Below are 21,743 nucleotides of genomic sequence, written 5' to 3'. Positions count from 1 at the left end.
ATTCCACCTGCTGACAGCAACAGTGAGAGAGACAGGGCATCAAGGAAACTGTTTGCCTTAAATCTGCTCCTCTTCGAACTTGGTACCTGGCTCTGCTTTCGTCTTCCCTTTTCTTTCTTTCTTTCTTTCTTTCTTTCTTTCTTTCTTTCTTTCTTTCTTTCTTTCTTTCTTTCTTTCTTTCTTTCTTTCTTTCTTTCTTTCTTTCTTTCTTAGTGCTAAGACAGAAAGCCTTTTTAAAAAGAGAAAGAAAGGGATCAGGAAGAGGGGAAAGAAGCAGATCCAGTCAGCAGGTGTGGGGAGCAGCAGTTCAAAATGGTTAACAAGCTGTAAATAAGACTGTTTTCCATCTCTTTCTGCTGACTTCTGTGTGGTTGGCTGAAGCAAATTGACCTGGGCAAACCGAACCTCCCAGATGTGGCTTCACAGCAGATCTGTTTGTTTTTTCCCCACTGTACAGTCGCATCCTCAAAAGGCAAAGCAGGGATCAAACAGAGTTCTTCCACTGAATCAGATAAATCAGGAGAAGGTGATCTGGAGAGGAAGGAAAGGTGTTGTTGGGTCTTTTCTCTGAATCAATGGATATTGCTGCTGTTTGGGTGGAAAAGGCTACACATGAAAGTTTGACCTTGCCTGATAAAAGTTCCAGTGCTTGCCTTTTTGAGACTCAGTGAGACATCAATTAGGCATGGAGAGTAGAAGATTCTTTTTTTTTTTTTTTTTTTTTGGTGTTGTCAAGTCATTTCCGTGGTGTCACCATTTTTCCTTAATTTTTGTCATTAATTATTAATAACCTCTTCTTTCTTTCTCAGTGCGCTTCCGTGTCTTTTCTATGAATCACAACATGGAACGTTTGGACAGAAATGTGATTGTTGAGTTTGTGGTAAGTATTGTGTGTTCAATTAAAAGGAAAGGGGGAAAAACAGTGTGGTCTTTGGATTGTGCCCTTGCATTGTGTGTTCCGTGGGTGTAATTGTGTGTATATTCAGAGACTGTTGGCTCTTCATTACAGGGTTTTGTGGTTATGTGATGATGACTGAGAAAACTTCATATAAATAGCTTTTGTGGGGGGAGGAATTAACTTGTGTGTGCTCTTTTCCTGAATCTTCTATTTCACGCCAAAGGTTTTGGGCCTTAAATTGTGTCGCTTTCATAGAAATGGTATCTAATTCCACCAAAACCCCAGGATTAACAGTATTTCAATAAGGGCCAGAGCACACATTCAGAGAAATCCCGTTCCAGAAGAAATGCTCCCTCAAGTGGCAAAAAGGAGCAAATGTGAACACATGTTCTAAGAGAAGTGTACGTTTTTCTGGGATTATTTTGGAAATGTAAACAGTGGCTTCGTTTCATGCCTAATTATGGAGTCATGCATTACAAAGCAGTTTACATTGCTGGGAGAAAGTAATGTAAGAGCAGGAAAGATGCAGTCCTCTGAAAGGTTGCTTTGGCCATATTCATATCTTTCTTATATACTGTATTCATGATATTCCAGAAGTCAGTATGTCCACACCTATCCTCAAAGCACTTCAGAGTTTTTGTTTAACCCAGGGCCACCCAGTGTGTTTTGTGGCTGTATTGGGATCTGGATCCAGGTATAACTTGTCATCATTCAGTGCTCTATCTTTTATATTACTTAGTTTCTCCACATCCCGATGTCAGACAACCATTGTGGAGACAGGCTAAAATCTTGTGTTTCACAAGAACTCTTACGGTGTGAAGTACTAATAATATGTGCAGGGATTTTTCAGACATTCAGACACTTTATAATACTTTGTTTTCCCCTCCAGACACCTGAAGGCATTATTGTCAGCCAGAATATAATCAACCCTGCATCAACCGTCACCCAGACTTACAACTTACCGGAACTTGTCAGGTAATTTACCGCATATTACCATATAGCAAACCTGCACAGAATCTGAGCTGAAACAGCAATTACGAAAAACAGAACAAACCCCATTTTATATTAAGCTGAGAATACCCAGAGCACTCACATTCTATTGTTCTAGGAGTTGCGATTCCTGGTCTTAAAGGCTGATGACATTGTGATTTCTCCCCTGTTTTGAGCTGCTGGCAGCACAGTGAAGGGTGGTTTGTTTTTACTAACCAGTCCAGCCCTTTTGAATGTTGAACCAGACCTTCTTGGATAATCAGCTGGGGCTACTGTTTTCTGGTAGGAGTTTAAGTGATCTGTTTTAGCTGATTCCTGGCACAAGTGATTGCAGATGCAGTAGGACCGTCATATCAGTATCCATAGTTTCACAATTCCATGGCCTTGAAATACTAAAAATATTAAAAGAAACACACACACCCAAAATACATATAATACACATTTCCACCATTTATTGACCAGGACTGACCACTAGAGGAAGCCAGAGATCATGGTTTTTAGCATCCATGGAGAGGGGTTTGAAATCCATCCCCTGTGAATACTGACATCCTTGTGATTTGCTCCAGAGAGGTAGCGTGTGCGCGCATGCACTCTTCCGCTCCTGTCTCTGCTCCAAATGCTTATTATTTTTGGTATTTATTATCCAAATCAGCACCATCCCATTTCTAGAAGGAGGGAGGGAGGCAGAGGCTATTTCTCTCTCAGGAATCTTTTTAGGCTGCAAGAGGGCATGGCTTTTCTACTTGTGAGAACTGGAGTGATTTCAGGTCCAGTGTCCCAAAACTACCTGTAAAAGGTCCACATTTGTGTCTGAACAGAAGGATCCATTTAAATGGCATATAGCACACTTCAAGCAACCCTTTTGAACCTTCTTTGGTACAAACCAAGCCGGGATAAGTTCCCCTCGCTGGACACATCCTTGGTACTGCCCATTTATTCCCTTCTGTCCTTTAAGGAAAGTGGGGAAGCATGAATCCAAACCATTCTCCCAACAACGCTGGGAGGTAGATAGGTGGGTATGAGATGCAGAGTGCCACTCATGGGGTCCATGGTCAAGTGGGTATTTATAACTGGGAGGAGAAGGAGGAAGATGCAGGCTCCAGCCCTTCATGTCCAGGGACTACAACTTTGTGGTCAGCCATTGTATTCACTGTATTTGAGCCTGTCTTCCATGGACGGGCATAGAAGATCATAAAATATATCCGACTTAACAGTCATCCCAAACATGCTGAGAAGAGCAGCCATGCTCGTTTCATGTATGTTGTCATGTGTCTATAAAACAGAAACAATGAAAAATTTTTGTTTTAATTTTTCTAGTTTGGGGACCTGGAAAGCTGTGGCCAAGTATCAAGACTCCCCGGATGAGACCTTCAGCACACCGTTCGAAGTCAAGGAATATGGTAGGAAGACAAGCCATCTTTGTGCTGGGCTTTCTCTCCCCAGTTCCCAATCTCATTCCTTTTAATCCTCAGACTTTTCCTCAGGGAAGATGCCTTGTTTTCCCCCTTTATTTTTGCACTGGGAAGTTACAGTTTCTCCTGTAAGATTGCTAGCCTTATATGTTTATTATATCATTATTTTTTTCAGTGTTGCCAAGCTTTGAAATTGTTCTGGAACCAGCAGAGAATTTTTACTATGTTGACAGCAACAGAGATTTCCGAGTGTCTATCAGTGCAACGTAAGTGTGCGCCAAACTATGGGTAATGTATGGGAGAATGAATCTGATCCCTGCTTAACTTGGTCAAGTCATCATATTGCTTAGAAGATTGCACTGTGGTGTTCGATTTTGAGTGCTTTCAGTTTTTGCTGTTACTACAAAATTGCTCTGCTTCAACACTGATGGAATTTTACAGGGATTGATGGCAGATGTGAATGTCTTCAACTTGTAATTTGTCCGTGTTTCCCCAATTCTTTTACTTTTATTTTCAAACACAGACACACATACAATTCATTAAGTAAAAAAAAGATTGACTAGCTATACAGTGTATTTCAGTTCAACGTATTAGGAATTTTCATCTAGAAACAACTTCAAACATGTCTACTAGAAAACTGTAACATTTTAAAATTTTAATGTAATTTAAGGCATGGAGTGTAGGGTGCTGGCCCATTATTCTTCATTTGCTTCTCAAAATGGCCTTCCATCATGAAATCATGAACAGTTTATTTTCTAAAGTTTAACAATTATTTAGTTCATTGTGAGCTCCCGTTGCTTGTCCCAGCTCCTGCCAACCTTGCAGTTTGAAAGCATGTAAAAGTGCAAGTAGATAAATAGGTACCACCACGGCGGGAAAGTAATGGCATTCCGTGTCTAGTCGCACTGGCCACGTGACCATGGAAACTGTCTATGGACAAATGCTGGCTCTACAGCTTGGAGATGGGGATGAGCACCGCTCCCTAGAATCAGACATGACTGGACTAAAGGTCAAGGGGAATCTTTATCTTTACCTTTACCTTACATTGTCAATCTTCCATCCTTTTCGCAACCACATTTCTGAAGCATAAACAAATGACGGAGACCTGGACAAGAATAAGATTTCATTTTCCCTACAGACAGTTCATATTGTAGTACAGTTGAACTGTAGAAATCTGCTATCCATGTTCATAAGCACAAACCATTAAACAGGAAAAAGTCCTCAGCTGGAGAAAATCCTAGTGTTAAAGCACATGGATTCGGGAGAGAATTTGGGGGGGGGGGGTTGGATCAGAAATTCTTCACACATTCATAGAACTGGCTCTCCTTTACGCTTTTGGAACTGTGACAGGCGTGATGAGGCAGGTCACATTTCTTCATATATCTCCCTAAGCAGAAGGACAGAGCATTTAATTTTAGTCAGACAGGAAAAGGAGCGCAATCCTCCCTCCTGTCTCATAATATCTCCTTGACTCATCCAGACTTCTGCTTTTAATAGCCTAATTCCCCAGCTGGGCTTGGAGAAAAGCTCTTGAATCAACAAAGAAAAGTAAATCAAAATCAAAACCCCATGGGATGTTGACATGAAACCTCTCTCCTCCCACATTATGTGTGAACAGGACATGTGAAGAAACTAAGAGGTCTACTTTGGCCCTTAATTTCATTTTGTCCTTCTAGATTCCTCTATGGGAAAAAAGTAGAAGGCGTAGCCTTTGTCCTTTTTGGAGTGAAAATAGATAATGACAAGAAGAGCATTCCAGAATCACTCAGGAGAATTCCGGTAAGGCTACTGGTGTTTGTGAGTGTGTGTGTAGAACTACATTTCATACAACCCACAGTATGCTTTTGATTGTGGGTTACCTGAAAACAGGCAAGCAGTTTTACATATCCGGCTTTACTGTGATCCTTTGCTGCAGCTGGGAAGCCTCCCAGAACTGGCCTGCTGGTGACAGAAGCCCTGGTGCGATTTAAGAATGGGGCCAATGCATGCTTATAAAAACTGCACCAAAGCTCGTGTCATGTGCAGTGTCAAAGGTTGCTGACAGGTCCCTTTGTAATGTGTTGTACACATAGCTGCAATGTATGTGTGTGTACAGGTGACAGTTGTTTATGCCTCTGATTTTCTCTTTTGTCTGATGTTTTCCTTGCAGATTGTTGAAGGGGAAGGGGAAGCGGTGCTTACAACAGCTATGCTTCAATCCAAGTTTCGCAACCTCAACGAGCTCATTGGGCACTCTCTTTATGTCTCTGTAACAGTGATGACGGATTCAGGTAAGTGATGAGTTTAAGGCAAGAGGAAATCACAAATGATTCATATGCACAACTACTGGAGTCTGCCTTGCTTGTTATACTACAAAGTTTTATTTCAGGCCTTTCAAATATTTCTGCTCTAGATTCTTGTGTTTTCTGCTTCTTTCGTTTTGATTCCTCTACATCAAACTCAGCACGTGGAAGCCCTTGTTCAGGAGATTTGGAATTTGTTTATCTCTCTGTTGATGCAGAGAAAAAACATGGAGAGAGAGATCTTCCCAGTCTGTCCCTTCCCTTAGAAAAGGAAAATAAATGACCAAGGGCTTCTGTTTTGACCAATATTAGCCCAACTACAATCAGGAGAAGCACAGAAAACATGACTCATAACAATTCTACGCACTTTAAGGCATGGAGTTTAGGGTGCTGGCCCATTATTCTTCATTTGCTTCTCAAAATGGCCTTCCATCAAAACCTAAGTACCAGAAAAAGGCAACCTGAAGCCTTGGTCGTCTTCCCATGGCCCATAATCGCCCTAATGCTTACCTCTGACCTTTCCTGTGACAGCCGGGAACAATGAATTTTCCTTCTCTGTTTCTGAGCCAGGAAGGCTTCCCTCTCCTGTTCAGAGAGTGAAAGAGAAGGCATCTAGCCCACTGTACTCAGTGGGTTTTCTCTCAATTATCTCAGACATCAAGAACAAAAAGCTGGAAAATGAAACTAGAATCCAGTGGTCACAGAGTGTGAAAGCAACTTCATCCCTATTACCCCTGTGCTATTCCAGGGCCCTGGTAGAACCAGGGTGTTATTTTCCCTTAGGGCTGGCCCCACCAGGTCATCAAACAGGGGCATGGTCTCCTCATTGTGGCAGTCACCCCAGTGGGCGCCTGTTTCGGTCTCCCGACTATCCCGGAAGTTGAAAAGGAAGGTAAAGAGAACCCAGTCTCTCCAGAGTGCATGGAGCCTGTTTAAATCAATGCTAGTAGAGGCCCAACGGATGTGTATACCGCAAGGAAAGAAGGACTCAACTAAGTCCAAGAGGGTGCCGGCATGGTTAACGAGTGGAGTTAGAGAGGCTTTAAAGGGCAAGGAGGGGGTCCTTCCATAAATGGAAATCCCTCCCAAAAGAGGAAAATAAAAAGGAGCACAAACTCTGGCAAAAGAAATGTAAGAAGATGATATGGAAGGCAGAGAAAAACATTGAGGAATGTATGGCTAGCAATATAAAGGGGAATAATAAAAGCTTCTTCAAATATGTTAGAAGCAGGAAACCTGCCAGAGAAGTGGAGAAGTGGCTGGCCCTTTGAATGGTGAGGGAGGTAAAGGGGGACTTGGAGACTGCAGAGAAATTAAATGAGTTCTTCGTGTCTGTCTTCATGACAGAAAACGTTGGGCAGATTCTGCTGCCTGAATGGCCCCTCTTGACTGACGAATTAAATTATTTACAGATTAAAAGAGAGGATGTTTTAAACTTAATTGATAAAATGAAGATCAATAAGTCACTGGGCCCAGATGGCATCCACCCAAGGGTTATTAAGGAAATGAGAAATGAATTTGCTGATCTCTCAATAAAAGATTTGTTTTACCCAGCATGTTACTCTGTGGAACTCCTTGCCACAGGATCTGGTGATGGCATCTGGCCTAGATGCCTTTAAAAGGGGATTGTACAGATTCTTGGAAGAAAAGTCCATCAAGGTTACAAGCCATGATGGGGGCGGGGTATAACCTCCAGGCTTAAAAGGAAGGTACCTCAAAATGCCAGATGCAGGGGACTTGTATCAGGAGACAAGTATCTAGTAGTCTCGTGTGCTCACTGAGGCATCTAGTGGAGCCACTGTGAGATACAGGAAGCTGGACTAGATGGTCCCTTAGCCTGATCCAGCAGGGCTGTTCTTATGTTTTTATATTCTTATGAGGGTTTTTCAAAGTTGTTTTTTTTTTTTTTTGAAGATTTGTGTATGGGGAATAAAATGTATCTAGATAGGATTGCTACATATGTAAAAAATATATAGAGGTGGTAAAATATAGAAGGAAGATACAGTAAAGGGATGATGGAATCACAAATTACAGAAGGTGAAATATTAGAAGTAACAAATAAATGGAAAGTGGGTAAAACATGAAAAAAATAAATCATCCCCTGAAAATAAGCCCTAATGTGTTTTGGGAGCAAAAATTAATATAAGACCCTGTCTTTTTTTCAGGGAAACATGACATATGATGCAGAAGTACTGTATCAGTCTTCGGTAGAGTGACTGGTCTCTGTGCACAGAAATGTTGCCTGTTTCTGTGATAGAGAGTATGTCAATTTGTGTATACTTTGGATGTCTAAAGGAGCACATGTCACATTCTAAAATTCACTGCAGAAAAGGGGGAGTGCATTTGTCAGTGTGGGACAAGATGCCAAGAAAGAACTTACCCACTGGCAAGGGGAGTATTAGCTGCTTGTTAGCTCACATGGGGCAACAAAAAGATCCAAAGTCTAGGCCCTTGCTGTATATGAGGTAAATGTGTAGTAGTAATAGTAGTAGTCGTCGCCGTCGTAGTAGTATTTGCTGCTATGTACCATTAATTCATCTCTAGCTTACGGTGACCCTGTGAAGGACTGACCACAAAATGTCCTACCACTAATAGACTGGCTCAACTCTTGCAAAACCAGGGTTGTGACTTCCTTTATGAAGTCAGTCCATGTTTTAGAATCTAGCATTGTTTTCAGTTTCATTTCAATCCTGGCAGCAGGAATGTGCTGCACTGCTTTTTCTGCACAAGGCCCTTGTTGTCAAAGTCCAGCATTGGTTAATATGACCTCTCTGTGTAGTTTTCTCCTCAAAAGACTTAATACATTTTGTAGTCTATCCAGCACATAGGGCTTCTTCAGAAGACAAGCAGAGGTGGAATTATTCCCTAAGAAACAGAAAATTTGGAAATTGTTGGCTCTCAAGAGGCTGACTGAAATAATTTGGGAGAGAAATGTCCTCCCCCTTGAACAATTTGGCTTCATATTTTAGCCTTCCTTCCCTATGTTCTTTCTGCAGGCAGCGACATGGTGGTGGCAGAGAAAAGTGGCATCAGCATTGTGACATCTCCCTATCAGATCCACTTCACCAAAACCCCCAAGTACTTCAAGCCAGCGATGCCCTATGAACTGATGGTAATCTTATTTGCAGTCTCTTTTCCTCTCATGGTGTGTTTGTGCTATCTCAAATCCAGACAGAAACACATGAACAGCAGTAGAACTCTAACGTTGCAGATGTGGCAGCAGTAGTGGTCTAGGCTTACAACTAGATTTCATACTCCCATATCTAGATTTCATGCTCAGTCACTTCTTCTGAATTGCTCCAGGTGTATGTCACCAATCCTGATGGCTCCCCAGCCGCCCGTGTCCCTGTGGTGTCAGAGCCCATTGAGGCAGATGCGATAACACAGAATGATGGGACTGCCAAGCTGATCCTGAACACACCAGGAAATGCGCAAGAGCTAAGGATCACTGTAAGTCACCCTAGGTTTATTCAAAGTTCCTTCAAATGCACTGTAGTTGTTGGTCAGCCTGTTTTTTACACACAGAAACAAAACTGTGATCTATCGGCAACGTGTGAACTTTCAAGGCAGGAGACATTGGTCAATGGTGTGGTGGAGCACATGCTTTGCATGCAGAACGTGGGTAGGCAACTTGTAAACCCCTGGCAAACGGAGCAGACTAGAAAGAAAAATAATTAGGGGGGGTGGGTGGGATTTTGAGAGAGAGAGAGAGAGAGAGAGAGAGAGAGAGGGCTTACAATAGATCTCATATCTGAGGTTGTCGTTCAAAGGATTCATGATTTCTATCTAACCTCCTCTCCCGCTCTAGGTAAAAACCAGCCATGAGGGACTCCTAAGAGAACGCCAGGCAACCAAGAGCATGGTGGCTAGAGCTTACCAAACCCAGGGAGGATCTGGAAACTACCTGCATTTAGCAGTCTCAGCTACTGAGCTCAAGGCTGGGGACAACTTACCTATCAATTTCAATTTGAGAAGCAACAACCAACAAGTGGTGAACGGAGTCACATATTTCACCTACATGGTAAGTACTGTAGATGTGGACAGAGTGGAGCTCCAAGGCCTGAATCTTTTTACATAACACTGAAGTTACAGTGGGGGAGGAAACCACGGGTCTAGCCATTGTTCAGAATTAGGGTTTAGGAACCTTCCCTACATCTTCTGCCTTCTTGAGAATTGCTGGGCAGAAGGCAGCTTCAGAGATTATCTTTACAAGGAGCCAACCAAAGTAAGCAAGCTAAATGTGTGTTACTCCACCATCTCTGTCCTGTATAGAGGTTTTCCTTCCAGTGATTCATAGATAACATCTCACTCCTTCTGAAATCTGTCATATTAAATAAAATGAAGTCAGCGTGCATGCAGAGAGGTTGGCACTCTTCTATATCCATGGCATTTTTACCAAGTAGTTTCCATTTTCTGGTACAGGTACTGGCCAGTATCCTACTCCATATTTTCCCTGGCACAGTGGGAGTGACATCACCATCAATGGCAGATTGCTCCTAATTAAAGTGTTCCTGCTTTGAATTTGGTTTGTGGAGGAACCTTGTGGCATAGTGGTTAAACTGCAATATTGCAGCCAAAACTCTACTCATGGCCTAGGTTCAGTCCCAGACAACTGGCTCAAGGTTCACTCAGCCTTCCATCCTTCTGAGGATAGTAAATTGAGTACCCAGCTTGCTGGGGATGGGGCAGGCAATGTGTAGCCTGCATAATTCAACTGCAAACCACCCAGAGAACACCTTATGCTCCATGGAGCGTTATATAAACAGCACACTTTGCTTTTGCTTTTTGTGTGCAACTTTGTCTCATTACACATGACTTAGGACTGAAGGAGAGACTCTTTAATTATCTGCCATCTTTTGCTGCCAGTGACATTGCATCCACTCTGCTGGTAGAGCTGGCCAATGTGTTTTATATTTGGGATGGTAATTCAGTCTGTGAACAATGGTGAGATGCTAGTGATGTCATCTCTGCCTGAGGAGAATAATAAAAGCCTCCACTACAAGGTTCCAGTTGGCTTTAGTGAACCTACAAAGGGAGGGTGGGTATGTAAGCCATGGAAGCGTACTCTTTCAGAAAAATACCCTCCCCCATAAGAAACAGAATCGATTAATCTTGAGATCTGAACCATTTATGAGATTTGAAAGTGCTTAGGAAGAAAAAAAATCTCAGGTCTAAAGCAGTGGTTCTTAACCTTGGGTTATTCAAGTGTTTTTTGAACTGCAACTCCCAGAAACCCCAGCCAGCAGAACTGGTGGTGAAGCCTTCTGGGAGTTGCAGTCCAACAACACCTGAGAAACCCAAGGTTAAGAACCACAGGTCTAAAGGAATATTGAAGTTCTTATCAAAAGCAGAGATGTCAATAGGGATGCTGTGGGTGATTAATAAAATGTCTTGTTTATCGTTAGATCTTAACTAAAGGGAAGATACTGAGGGTTGGGAGGCAGCCGAGGCGAGCCGGACAGAATCTGGTCACCATGTCTCTGCGCATCACCCCAGATCTCATCCCTTCCTTCCGTGTTTTGGCTTATTACCCAGTGGGGAACAATGAGATCGTGGCCGACTCTGTCTGGGTGGACGTGAAGGACACCTGTATGGGAACGGTAGGTCAGTCTTTCTGATGATTTATATAGCAATATCAGTGCATGGCACCCTTTTACAGATGTCGTGGTGAATGTGTGGGAACTCTATACTTGCCTTTTCTCGGACAGTTCCTGTGTCTTCAGTTGTGCGTTGTAAATTAGGCTATATACAGTAGGATCCCTATATCTGAAAGGCATTGGTTCCAAGGCACACACACCTCGCAGATAATGAAAAGTGTGGGAAACAGTAAAAAAAGTAGAAATACACAGCACAGCAACAGCAATAATTAGTTAATGAAAGAAAGCACCTCCCACCCTCTTGTAGGTCAGCTGCTCCAGCAAGCCCCACCACTGCTACCACCTTACCTGTGCAAACAGACCCTTACAAACTGAGGCTGTGGCAGCAACTTTCTCTTTTTGCTCTCTCTCTCTCCCTGAGTTCAGCAATCACACACACACACCTGTCCTTAATCTGTGTGTTTGGGGGTGGTCAGCCAGTCTGGATAGGCTGGGGAAGGTGAAGAATAGATAGGGACAGCGGGCAAAGGGTGAGAGGCAGTTAGGTCCTTCTCTTCCTCCCCATCCTTCTCTGCACACATTGGAAATCTGCACCTCTGCCTGGGGAGCGCAGATTTCACGTTGGAGCTGCTGCCGCCACTTTCAACCTGATCTCTCCAGTTCCCTGTGCAATCACAGCACAAGTCGGGATTGGAGCACCTATGCCTCACCTTCACTGAGAGCCCAACCCAGCCTGCCAGGGACAAGAGAGAAGAAACAAAGAGAACTGTGTCTCCCTACCAGGACTAGTAGGGAAGTCTTTTGCACCTCCTACCTGGCCCGGGCATTTAGAAAATCTGGCCTGGACTCAAGAAATGGATCTACCAGTGTTTAAACTGCTTCTGGTGATCTGATTTCATTGAGGACAGCCGGCCCTGATTGAGTAAATCAGTGGATACTGATCTAGCAGATATGGAGGTTCCACTGAGTCTAAAAGAGAAACGACAGGAGACTTCTGAACCACATTCAGAACTTTATCTAAGAGCCTATGATAGGAAAATAGCAGGTTTTCAACTTTCCCTGTCACAAATCTGAACCTTTTGGTTGCCTTTGTTTAAACAGCTGGTTGTGAAAGGAGCAACTGAGGCTGACAATCGAATTCAACAGCCAGGAGCTCAAATGAAAATCAAGGTGGAAGGAGATCCGAACGCTCGGGTCGGTCTTGTGGCTGTGGACAAAGGGGTTTACGTCCTAAACAAAAAGTACAAGCTTACCCAAAGTAAGGTAAGGCAGGAAATTCCTCAGATGTCAGACACCAAGCTCAGATGTTTGTTCACGAACTTTGCTGAATCAGTGTACTATTTCCCCCATGGCTTGTGTTTATTTTGTTACAGATCTGGGACACAGTAGAAAAGAGTGATATTGGCTGTACAGCTGGCAGTGGCGTGAACAATCTGGGTGTGTTTGAAGATGCTGGCCTCACCCTGGAGACCAATAATAAACTCTCGACAAAACAAAGATCAGGTATGATGAGATCCATGATCTGACAGAGGATTTGCAGTGTGAAAAGTGTCCTTTACCTGACAGCCAGCTCTCAGTGGTCTGTTGCCTGCAGTAATAACGATCTGAGAAGGATGCCCTAAGATCTTGGACAGAGGATGCTGAGATGTAGGATCTTGGTGACGACATGCTAATATCCCAGTTACATCCTCAACATGGTTTGCAAAGACATACCACAAGCTTCAGAAAGCTGGCATTTCTAAGGATAAACTTTGTTTTATTAGAAATTGTAGTTGTCAGGGATACATCACACAGACACAGGCACACAGAAACCGACACACATATGTAGTTTTTACTTAAGGCTGCAGCCCTATTCTCACTGCCATGAAAGCAAGCCCCATTCACCTCTGAGTAAACATGCATAGAATCAGAGTTAGAATACAGCGCTATCTTCTTGTTTCTCCTCTTGGTATTAATTGTTCCTCCCTCTCTTGTTATTCCCAGATGCCAAATGCCCCCAAGCGGCGAGACGGAGACGTCGCCGCTCAGTACAACTCATTGAGTCGAAGGCAAGCAAAGGTATGTGAAAAGCATCAAACTTTCCTGTTCTCTGAACCAGCCATTCTCAACATGCTTTTGGCCAAGGCCGGTTTCGGGGTTCTTCTCAGCTTACAGGGCCCCCTGTCAAACAAGGAAACAGCACAAGCAGATGAAATAAAAACCCGTTTCTCACATGTTTCAGTCATGACCCCCTTTGACTGTGCCAGGTCCCCCAGAGCACATGTGTCAAACTCAAGGCCCATGGGCTGAATCCGGACCACCTGCTTGTTTCATGTGGCCCTCATGTACAATATACAATACTCAGGCGCTTACTCGGTCACCCATAATGCTCCACAAGGATGCTGGGAATTCACCCAGCGGGACTTCTAATCCCAGCATTCCAAGCAGCAAAGAGTCAGAAAGTGCAGCCGCTTGAGTGGTGTACAGCACCTTGGGAAATGTAGCCCTTACTATTGCCCACTCCCATTCTCATGGCTCCCAGCAAGGACTTTTAGTTGGCATTGCCTAGCAGCGCCATCTCCACCTCCTCTCCCTCATCGGCTATGGAAGCGAGTGAGGAGCCAGGTGATAACGTGGGATGAGGGCCATGGCAAGCATGAGGGAAAAGTGGGAGACTTCCGTGAATAATTAACAAAATAAATAAACATGGATGGGACTGTGGAGCAGGAGTCAACAGGTGGGCAGAGGCTGATCGGGTCAGTGCTGCTGTGGAGAGACATTGGGGGACAGCCCACAGACCTCTGAAAGGGGTGAGGTTTCCTGCCTTACTCTACTTGACTTGGGGCATGGGGATTGCCCTTGCAACCCTTCAACTGCTTTTCCTCATTATCCATTTTTACCGAAGTGGCACTGTAGAGTTTTTGTTAGTCTTCTTTGGGTTTCTGAATAAAAGCATGTCATCTTCTCCTTTTCTAGTTGATGTTGCCTGATAAAGGGGACAACCCCAAAAGTTTTTGTACCTATATATTGCACTTTGGAATAAAAAAGGGGTTAAACCCCAACTTGAAGCAGCAGATTGACTTCCATGTTCACCTTTTTTGTTCACAGCCATTGAATGAGGAGGATTACGTATTTTTCGCTCCATAAGACGGACCTCTCCATAAGGCGCACCAAATTTTTAGGAGAAGAAAACAGGAAAAAAAATAATCTGTTTTCTTCTCCTAAAAATTGGTGAGCCTTATGGAGAGGCCCATCTCATGGAACACACCCTAGGACCCTTTGGAGGCTCCCTCAGCTTCCCCCCGGAAGCCAGAGGGGATGAAATCACCACCTTCTGGGACTCTTTCGAGGCTTGGGAAGCTTCAGAAGAGTCCCAGAAGGTGGTGATTTTGCCCCATCTGACCCCGGGGGGCAGGGTGAGTCTCTGAAGGCTCCTAGGGAGTGTTCCAGGGGCCAACGGGGGCGAAATCGCCGCCTTCGCTCCATAAGATGCACAGACTTCCCCCCCACATTATGGGGTGGAAAAAGTGCGTCTTATGGAGCAAAAAAATACAGTATATTTAATATGATAAAGAACAGATACATTTATATAGTCTTACAGATACAACCGGCCCTTTGAGGGCAGCCATAATTTTGATGTGGCCCAAGATAAAATTGAGTTTGACACCTCTGCCCTAGAGGGACAGATGGTCCCCGTTGAAAATGGTTGCTCTAAAGGATCGAGGCAGTTTTGTAATATCAGATATAATACAATTATGAAATGGGCATGTGATTGGACAAAAACTTTCTCCTCAGTCATGGGATTCCCTGGGCATGCAGGCAAAGGGTGCATCCATTTGTACATTAAAAGAAGCAGCAACATTTAATCCCTAAATGGCTGAACAAGCCATAGGCTCTGTGACTTCCAGACCTCCAGGCCATTGAGTTAAAGAATGTTGAGGGTGTTGGTTGGAGGAAAGGGGGAAATGGAGGAGAAGGGAGTTCATCAACTTGTAACATTCCCTTGGGGACAGAGGATCAAGAGTAGGGGTGGAAAGTGTCCCTCTCTAGGTGGGATTGGATTGCAACTCCCATGAGGCCTAAGAGGCATTGCCAGTGGTAAGGAATGCTAGGAGCTGCTACGGCTGGTTGACTGAGTGTCAAAACATACGATCTAAGTGCTTCTTAGATCGTATGTTTTGACATACGATCAAGGCTTCTGATGTGGTACTTAACAATAAAGATAAGGGCAATGCATTAAAAATAAACAGGAAGTCCAAACGTTTGTATATTCTTTGGAGTTGGCTAGGGCAGAGGCTAGTCAACATTTCATTCACAGAGCCTTTACCTACATATCAGTTCCCCTCTGTCTCTTGCTATGAGTAATATGCAAGACTAGTTTAGGGCAGTGGTCGCCAAACTTTTTCGCACTGCAAACCGGTTTGGTGGGCGGGCAGGGGGTGGCGTGTGTGTATGGGCAGGGCACCCATGCATACATGTGGGGGGCCGTATGTGCATTTGTCGGCAAGGCATCTGTGCTTGTATGTGGGGGGTCCTAAGTCCGTGGGGGGCGTGCCATGGCCCGGTACAGGGTCGCGGGCTGGGGACAGATATTTTCTGATATCTTATTTGACTTGGATGTTTCAGCGGCTCAGTATCAGGATCAGAGGCTAAGAAAGTGCTGTGAAGATGGCATGCATGAGAATCCCATGGGGTACACCTGTGAAAAGCGTGCAGAATACATTGATGATCAAAATGAATGCCGGGCTGCCTTCCTTGAATGTTGCCGCTACATAAAAAGCATACGAGATGCGAGTCAACGGGAGGATGAACTTATCTTGGCCAGAAGCAAGTAGCTCTCTGTTTGATTGTTTGTCTTCTTTCTTCATAAAATGCCTTGGAATGCCTGATCATGATCAACCTTAGTGCATTTGTTCTTCCTATAAGGAGGACCGTCACAGAAAATTAGCTTTGGGTCATTTTCTAATCTCTTCTGAGGACATGTCGTAGTAATAAATTAATTTCCAGATTAGGGCCTGCTTGCACTTCACAATAACTGTGTCATAAACTGTGTTCTAAAACAAAAGGAGTTATAATCTCGCTGTGGTCACCCTTCAGCTTTTGAGGTGGCTTCCTCCAATAGCTGCAACAATTGGCTACGCCCTGAGAAGAAGGCAGCTTTAAGCAGCAGCCAGGCGCCCTTCAGCTGATTTGCCCATTGCTTGGGAGCCCTGCACCCGCATCCCATGGTAGAGGAACTGGCAACACAAGGGCAATGAGGGCAGTTCCACCCTCTCCCCAGGGACACCCAGCTGCCCCATCTCCATCCCTCCTCCTTCTCCCAGTGGCTGTCCTGTTGTCAGATTGCAGAGGGGTCTGCCTCCCAGCTGAGGGATTGTGCAAAACAGCTGATCAGGGCAACGTTGTGGTTTTTAAAATTGTTGTTATCTAGTATATTGCTGCACTCATTTGAAACAATTAAAAAAAAATAACACCACCACAACAGGGGACAAATGGCACTGAGAGCCATCCAGCGGGAGCATCATTCACACATGCGGAATCACTTTCAATGAATTGATTCCACATCCACCATAAAATAAATGGGTCAAAAAAAATTGCCGCCACAGAGAAAAAATCCATTCCCTGTCAAGTTAATCCAGGCCTGCAAATATGTCGTTTAACCACTCAATTTTAAAATGAGTTTTAAAAAAGGACCAAACACACTTTAAATAGAGGGTTTTTACTAGTGAGACCAGGCTCTTAGTCTGTCTTCTATTTCCCCAGGTGCCTTTGATGATGAATTCTTATCCGATGAAGACATTGTCTCCAGGACTGAGTTTCCAGAGAGCTGGCTGTGGGAAACAAAAGTGCTGACTGAAGCGCCTAATAATCAAGGGTATAAGGCTCTGCATTCTTTTCTTTCCATTGCCCTGCTTTCACTCTGAAGGCAGACTTGTCTTTCCCACAGAACACACAGGATTGTGGACTCAAAATTTTCTCTTTGGGCCTGAGGGAGTCTCTGCTCTAGAGTTTCCCATTCCGGGCCATCCTCGAACAGAAGAAATGGGGAGATCCCGACTGGGGCCAAGGGTTTTCTCTTCATGGTCCATGGGAAATGGGAAGCGTTTCCTCAGTTATAATGCACCATCTGCCTACTCTTCCTCTTTGTGCAAAGAAAAAGAGAAAACAATAAGCAAGATTGGGAAATTGCAGGCTGGGGATATGATGCTGCTCTTTGCTTTTGCCTGTTGGACTGGGCTGGGTAAAGGGCTTGGCACTGAGAGATAGATACTTTATGCAGGTTTTTATTTTAATGTCCTCTGCTTCTGTTTGTCAAGCTGCTATCTCATCTAATATGGCTCTGAGCCAGGAACTTGGCAGCCTCTGACAGGAAGAAAAAAATGTACAAACAATGCTATAACATCAGGACATGGAGAGTTATCGTTTGAGTTACATATTGAGCAGCAGCCTCATGAATGTAATCAAATTTAGATCCCATCTTCAATTTTCTACTGTAAACGGTCTCCCTTATTCATGATGTGATACCTTTCTCATTATACTTAGGATCTCATCCAAGATCATGTCTTTTTACCTGAAAGATTCCATCACAACCTGGGAGGTGCTGGCTGTGAGCATTTCTGAAAAAAAAGGTAAAAATAGTGGGCGGTGGGTCAGGACTCGGGATGTAATGCTGCCTCCTTGAAGATTTTCACACTGAAGAGATGTTTAAAGAAAGAAAGACTGACTTGCAGGTGCCATGGATTCTTCTGATCCTGCTTCCTTCCCTCTTGATCTCCTGGACAGGTATCTGTGTGGCTGACCCTTATGAAATAACGGTAATGAAGGACTTCTTTATTGATCTGAGGGTGCCTTATTCGGTGGTGAGGAATGAGCAGGTGGAGATTCGGGCTGTTCTCTACAACTATGGGAATCAGGATATCAAGGTAAGCTTTGAGATTCTGATTGGGGTCCGTGGTTGGAATTGAGGAAAAGTCGTAACACTGGGAATTCCACTGGATTCTGGGAAACAAGTTATATGTAATGTAGTTATGTGTGAATAATTGCTCTTTTGGATGAGGAAGATGTAACTAAGCTTCATTTCATAAGTAACATAGCATATGGTCATATACTTAACTTTTGATGCAACGAGTACCATTTTTGAACTACTGTGAGAGAGGAAGTTTTAAGCATTTTAGGGGCATTTTGACAGGCCTTTTCCAGATGTTGTGCTATCCCCATGTCACTCATTTGCAGCAATGGGGGGTGGCATGTTGTTTTGCTTGTCTATTGCCTTTTGAAAGGTATTTTCAAAGGTTGATATGTGAACTGGTTGCTAGAGACGACCAGAGAGCATTTTTCTTAATTTTTTGGAATACAGGGAATGCATAATGCTACACATAAATAGTTTATAACACAATCAAATAGTAAGTGTGTGTGTGTGTGTGTGTGTGTGTGTGTGTGTGTGTGTGTGTGTACTCCGTGCTGCCAAGTCACAACCAACTTATAGCAACCCTAAGAAGGTTTTCAAGGCAAGTGAGATATTAAGGAATGACTACTAGTTCCATTCCACCATGGCTACATGGTGATTGGAACCCTGTTCTCCAGATTCCTAATGGGGCACTCTATCCACTACACCACACTGGTAATCCCAAATACTAAGTAGCATTGAGTGTTTTGTTTGTTTGCTTTGTTTTGTTTTTTTAGAAAAGAAGTGTCTTAAGATCTACATAGGCATATTTAACTATTGTGCCACAGCTTTCTTCTGAGCTCTTACAAACTGTTCAGGAGTGCATTGTGTGTCTTAGTTCTTCCCTTTGGTCGTAAAACTGAGCCTGTCCCCTCCTTTTTTCCTGACCCAAAGACAGGAGCTCTATGCTTCCTTGTTCACAATTTTTCACATTGTCAAGGCAATGTTCCTAATCACCCGTTTCTCTTTTTCTCCTCAGGTGCGGGTGGAGCTGATGCACAACCCCGCCTTCTGCAGCGCTTCCACTGCCAAGCAACGCTACCGACAGGAGTTTAGAATTCAAAAGCAGTCATCCTGGGCAATGCCAATAGTGATTGTCCCACTGGAAGTGGGGATCCATGACATTGAGGTCAAAGCAGCTGTCTGGGGTGTGATGGTGTCTGATGGTGTGAAGAAGAAGCTGAAAGTCGTGGTACGTAACAAGTCAGGCTCTCTGAGGAAACGGAGCATCCAGATCTAGACCACAGTCTTGCTAATAAGAGTATACACTCTGCCTCCCTTGTCTACTGCAGCAGTATAGAAAGGGACCTATTTTGAAGACTGACTTGTAGCAGTACAAACTATGTAATAGTCTTTAAGGTTCCACATATTTTTGTCTTTATTTTGTTTCATTTCGTTTCTTTGGATTTTGCCTAATATCCTTTGGCTGTTTGTTTGTTTGTTTTTGGTATCTCCAGTCCATCATTTGATCACGTGAGGGTGCAGTAGCCTGTGTTTTTCCTCTGAGAAAGAATGGTAGCCAAGAATGGTTAGAAATGAAAACTCAAAGGATGTAATGCCTTCTGTCAAAATGTCTCCTTCTTTTACCCCCCCCCCCACATACACTTAGCTTCTGTGGCTGAAATGGGAGATCCATGGAACGGGAGGTTTAAAATGAACTTTATACCTATTTCCAGTGTCGAAATTGACCTTCCGTGGCTTTGGGTTTGCCATCTGTGGTTACCATGCTGGGATGGGGATGATGGAAACTGTAATCCAAGACCCAAAGCAAACTGCTACTCCCAAGTAGACTAGATTCGTCGAATGCCTCTGAGATTTGCAAACCTGTTGACTCACACATCTGGAATTGATGCAGCCACTGTGCTTTAGCTGGGACCAGCATTTGGAATTAGGCTCAATGCATCTGGAAGGTGGGAATACAGAACTAAACAAATGGGAGCTGACGGCCAACACTTTGCACATTCCAGTTACCGAGTGGTAGATGTAGTCTCCTTTGCCTGCATAACAGGAGTGTAACCTAACATTTGCAAATGCTGTGTAGTCATTATTAACGGAAACAATCATATGAATGGAAATTAGTATAAAATCTGGAAGAAGGTTGTGCTGTGTGTAATTAAATACTATTAATGAAGAAAATGAAAAAGAAGTCTCAGCAGTACTCTAGTACAATTCCCAATTACTACCTGCTCAGGAGAAAATGCTACTGAATTTTGTTCCCTGGTGGACTAGATGTGTGATGATGGGGTGAGATGCACTGTTTGGATCATCTTCCTTCAATACAAAAGTGCCTTAGGTCATCCTTGCCGCTAATGACATAAGTAGGGGCTGACCTAGGAGAGAGAAATGAAGCAGAAGAATGAGTCATAGAGCTCTGTGAAGCCAGCAATTTGTTTCTTATAAATACATCCTTCAAGCAACCAGGCAGACAACTATACACATGGATATTACCAGACGGTCAATATAGAAATCAATTAGCCTATGTAATTGGAAGCAGGAGATGAAGAAGCTGCATTCTTTCTGTCAGAACAAGACAAGGAGGGAATTGTGATACTGATCATGAACTATTAATATCCAACATTAAAGCAGAAGAACAACACTAAAAGAACTGTTGTGCCAAAATATGATTTAAACAACATTCCTGATCAAGTCCACATAAGGAAGTAAAATAGATTTGCATTACTAAACTCAATTGACCATGACCCAGAAGACCTGTGGATTGAAACCAAAGATATTGGACAAAATGCAACAATACAATTCCTGCGGTGAAAAGAAAAGAAAAACCTAGATGGGTGACATGAGAAACACTTTAAAAATGTACAGGAGAGGGAAGAAGCAAAAATAAAATGTGTCAGAGGTTCAGAACCCTGAATGCCATTTTTCAGCGACTACTACACAGAAAGAGAACTATTACAATACCCAGTGCTAAGAATTAGAGAAGGACAATGAAAGGGAAAAAAACAAGAGAGCCCTTCTAGGAGATCTATGAAATCAAAGGGAAATTTAATCTTAGATTAGGAATGCTGAAGCACCAAGAGGGAAACACATGATCTGAACAAGATCAAAGAAATAAATAATATACTGAAAACCTAAACAGAAGAAATATATTTTATCCCCTGGTGAACTGAACTCTTTGGATCATCTTCCTTCAGTATCAAAGTGTCTTAGATCAGGGGTCCCCAACCCCCGGTCTGTGGCCCGGTGCCGGTCTGTGGCCTGGGCTAGACGTGGCCACGGAGACAGACCTCCCACCCCCTGCATGCACTCCCCCCCACAAAGCCTCTTTGGGTGTGCATTCGAGTGTCCCCTGCCATTCGCAAGTGTGCACCCACCCTTTGTGCATGTGCATGAGTGCACACATGCGCACACAAGCCCCCCATTCCACACATGCATGAGAGTGTCCAAATGCATGTGTGAGTGCAGACCCCTGCCTGTGCGCAAGGGTGGGGGGTGCCCCGCCTTCCCCAACCAGTCTGTAGTGCTAAAAAGGTTGGGGACCACTGTCTTAGATGATCCTTGTTTTTTAAATACTAGATGGAATTATAAAAAGCTCATCCTTCTTTAGTGGCATTGGTGGTAAACCGGTAGGGATGTATGAATGGGAGACTTTGGGATATCCAGGCCCTTGAAGGGTGGCCTACA

General features: G+C 43.7%; 2 protein-coding genes across 2 annotated transcripts in view; one reads left to right on the top strand and one right to left on the bottom strand.

The window, feature by feature from the left end:
* The window catches only part of C3 (complement C3), a 69,376-nt gene that overhangs the window by 13,047 nt on the left and 34,586 nt on the right, over positions 1 to 21,743 (top strand). Inside the window, exons 4-21 of the mRNA XM_072991547.2 lie at positions 810 to 880; positions 1,788 to 1,873; positions 3,206 to 3,288; positions 3,476 to 3,566; positions 4,977 to 5,079; positions 5,450 to 5,570; positions 8,579 to 8,694; positions 8,886 to 9,032; positions 9,391 to 9,603; positions 10,988 to 11,182; positions 12,281 to 12,442; positions 12,553 to 12,682; positions 13,163 to 13,237; positions 15,785 to 15,985; positions 16,922 to 17,033; positions 17,702 to 17,787; positions 17,942 to 18,081; positions 19,084 to 19,296. Coding sequence (XP_072847648.2) covers positions 810 to 880; positions 1,788 to 1,873; positions 3,206 to 3,288; positions 3,476 to 3,566; positions 4,977 to 5,079; positions 5,450 to 5,570; positions 8,579 to 8,694; positions 8,886 to 9,032; positions 9,391 to 9,603; positions 10,988 to 11,182; positions 12,281 to 12,442; positions 12,553 to 12,682; positions 13,163 to 13,237; positions 15,785 to 15,985; positions 16,922 to 17,033; positions 17,702 to 17,787; positions 17,942 to 18,081; positions 19,084 to 19,296 — 2,345 coding nt within the window. The remainder of the gene's footprint in view (positions 1 to 809; positions 881 to 1,787; positions 1,874 to 3,205; positions 3,289 to 3,475; positions 3,567 to 4,976; positions 5,080 to 5,449; positions 5,571 to 8,578; positions 8,695 to 8,885; positions 9,033 to 9,390; positions 9,604 to 10,987; positions 11,183 to 12,280; positions 12,443 to 12,552; positions 12,683 to 13,162; positions 13,238 to 15,784; positions 15,986 to 16,921; positions 17,034 to 17,701; positions 17,788 to 17,941; positions 18,082 to 19,083; positions 19,297 to 21,743) is intronic.
* LOC144587128 (uncharacterized) overlaps positions 19,464 to 21,743 on the bottom strand; it is a 48,240-nt gene continuing 45,960 nt past the window's right edge. Inside the window, exon 4 of the mRNA XM_078386610.1 lies at positions 19,464 to 20,434. Within this exon, the coding sequence (XP_078242736.1) occupies positions 20,368 to 20,434 (67 nt within the window). The 3' untranslated portion in view covers positions 19,464 to 20,367. The remainder of the gene's footprint in view (positions 20,435 to 21,743) is intronic.

This window comes from Pogona vitticeps, chromosome 2 (assembly GCF_051106095.1).
Source record: "Pogona vitticeps strain Pit_001003342236 chromosome 2, PviZW2.1, whole genome shotgun sequence".
In the NCBI taxonomy this organism is placed as follows: domain Eukaryota; kingdom Metazoa; phylum Chordata; class Lepidosauria; order Squamata; family Agamidae; genus Pogona; species Pogona vitticeps.
This window is presented reverse-complemented; position numbering and strand designations above follow the sequence as displayed.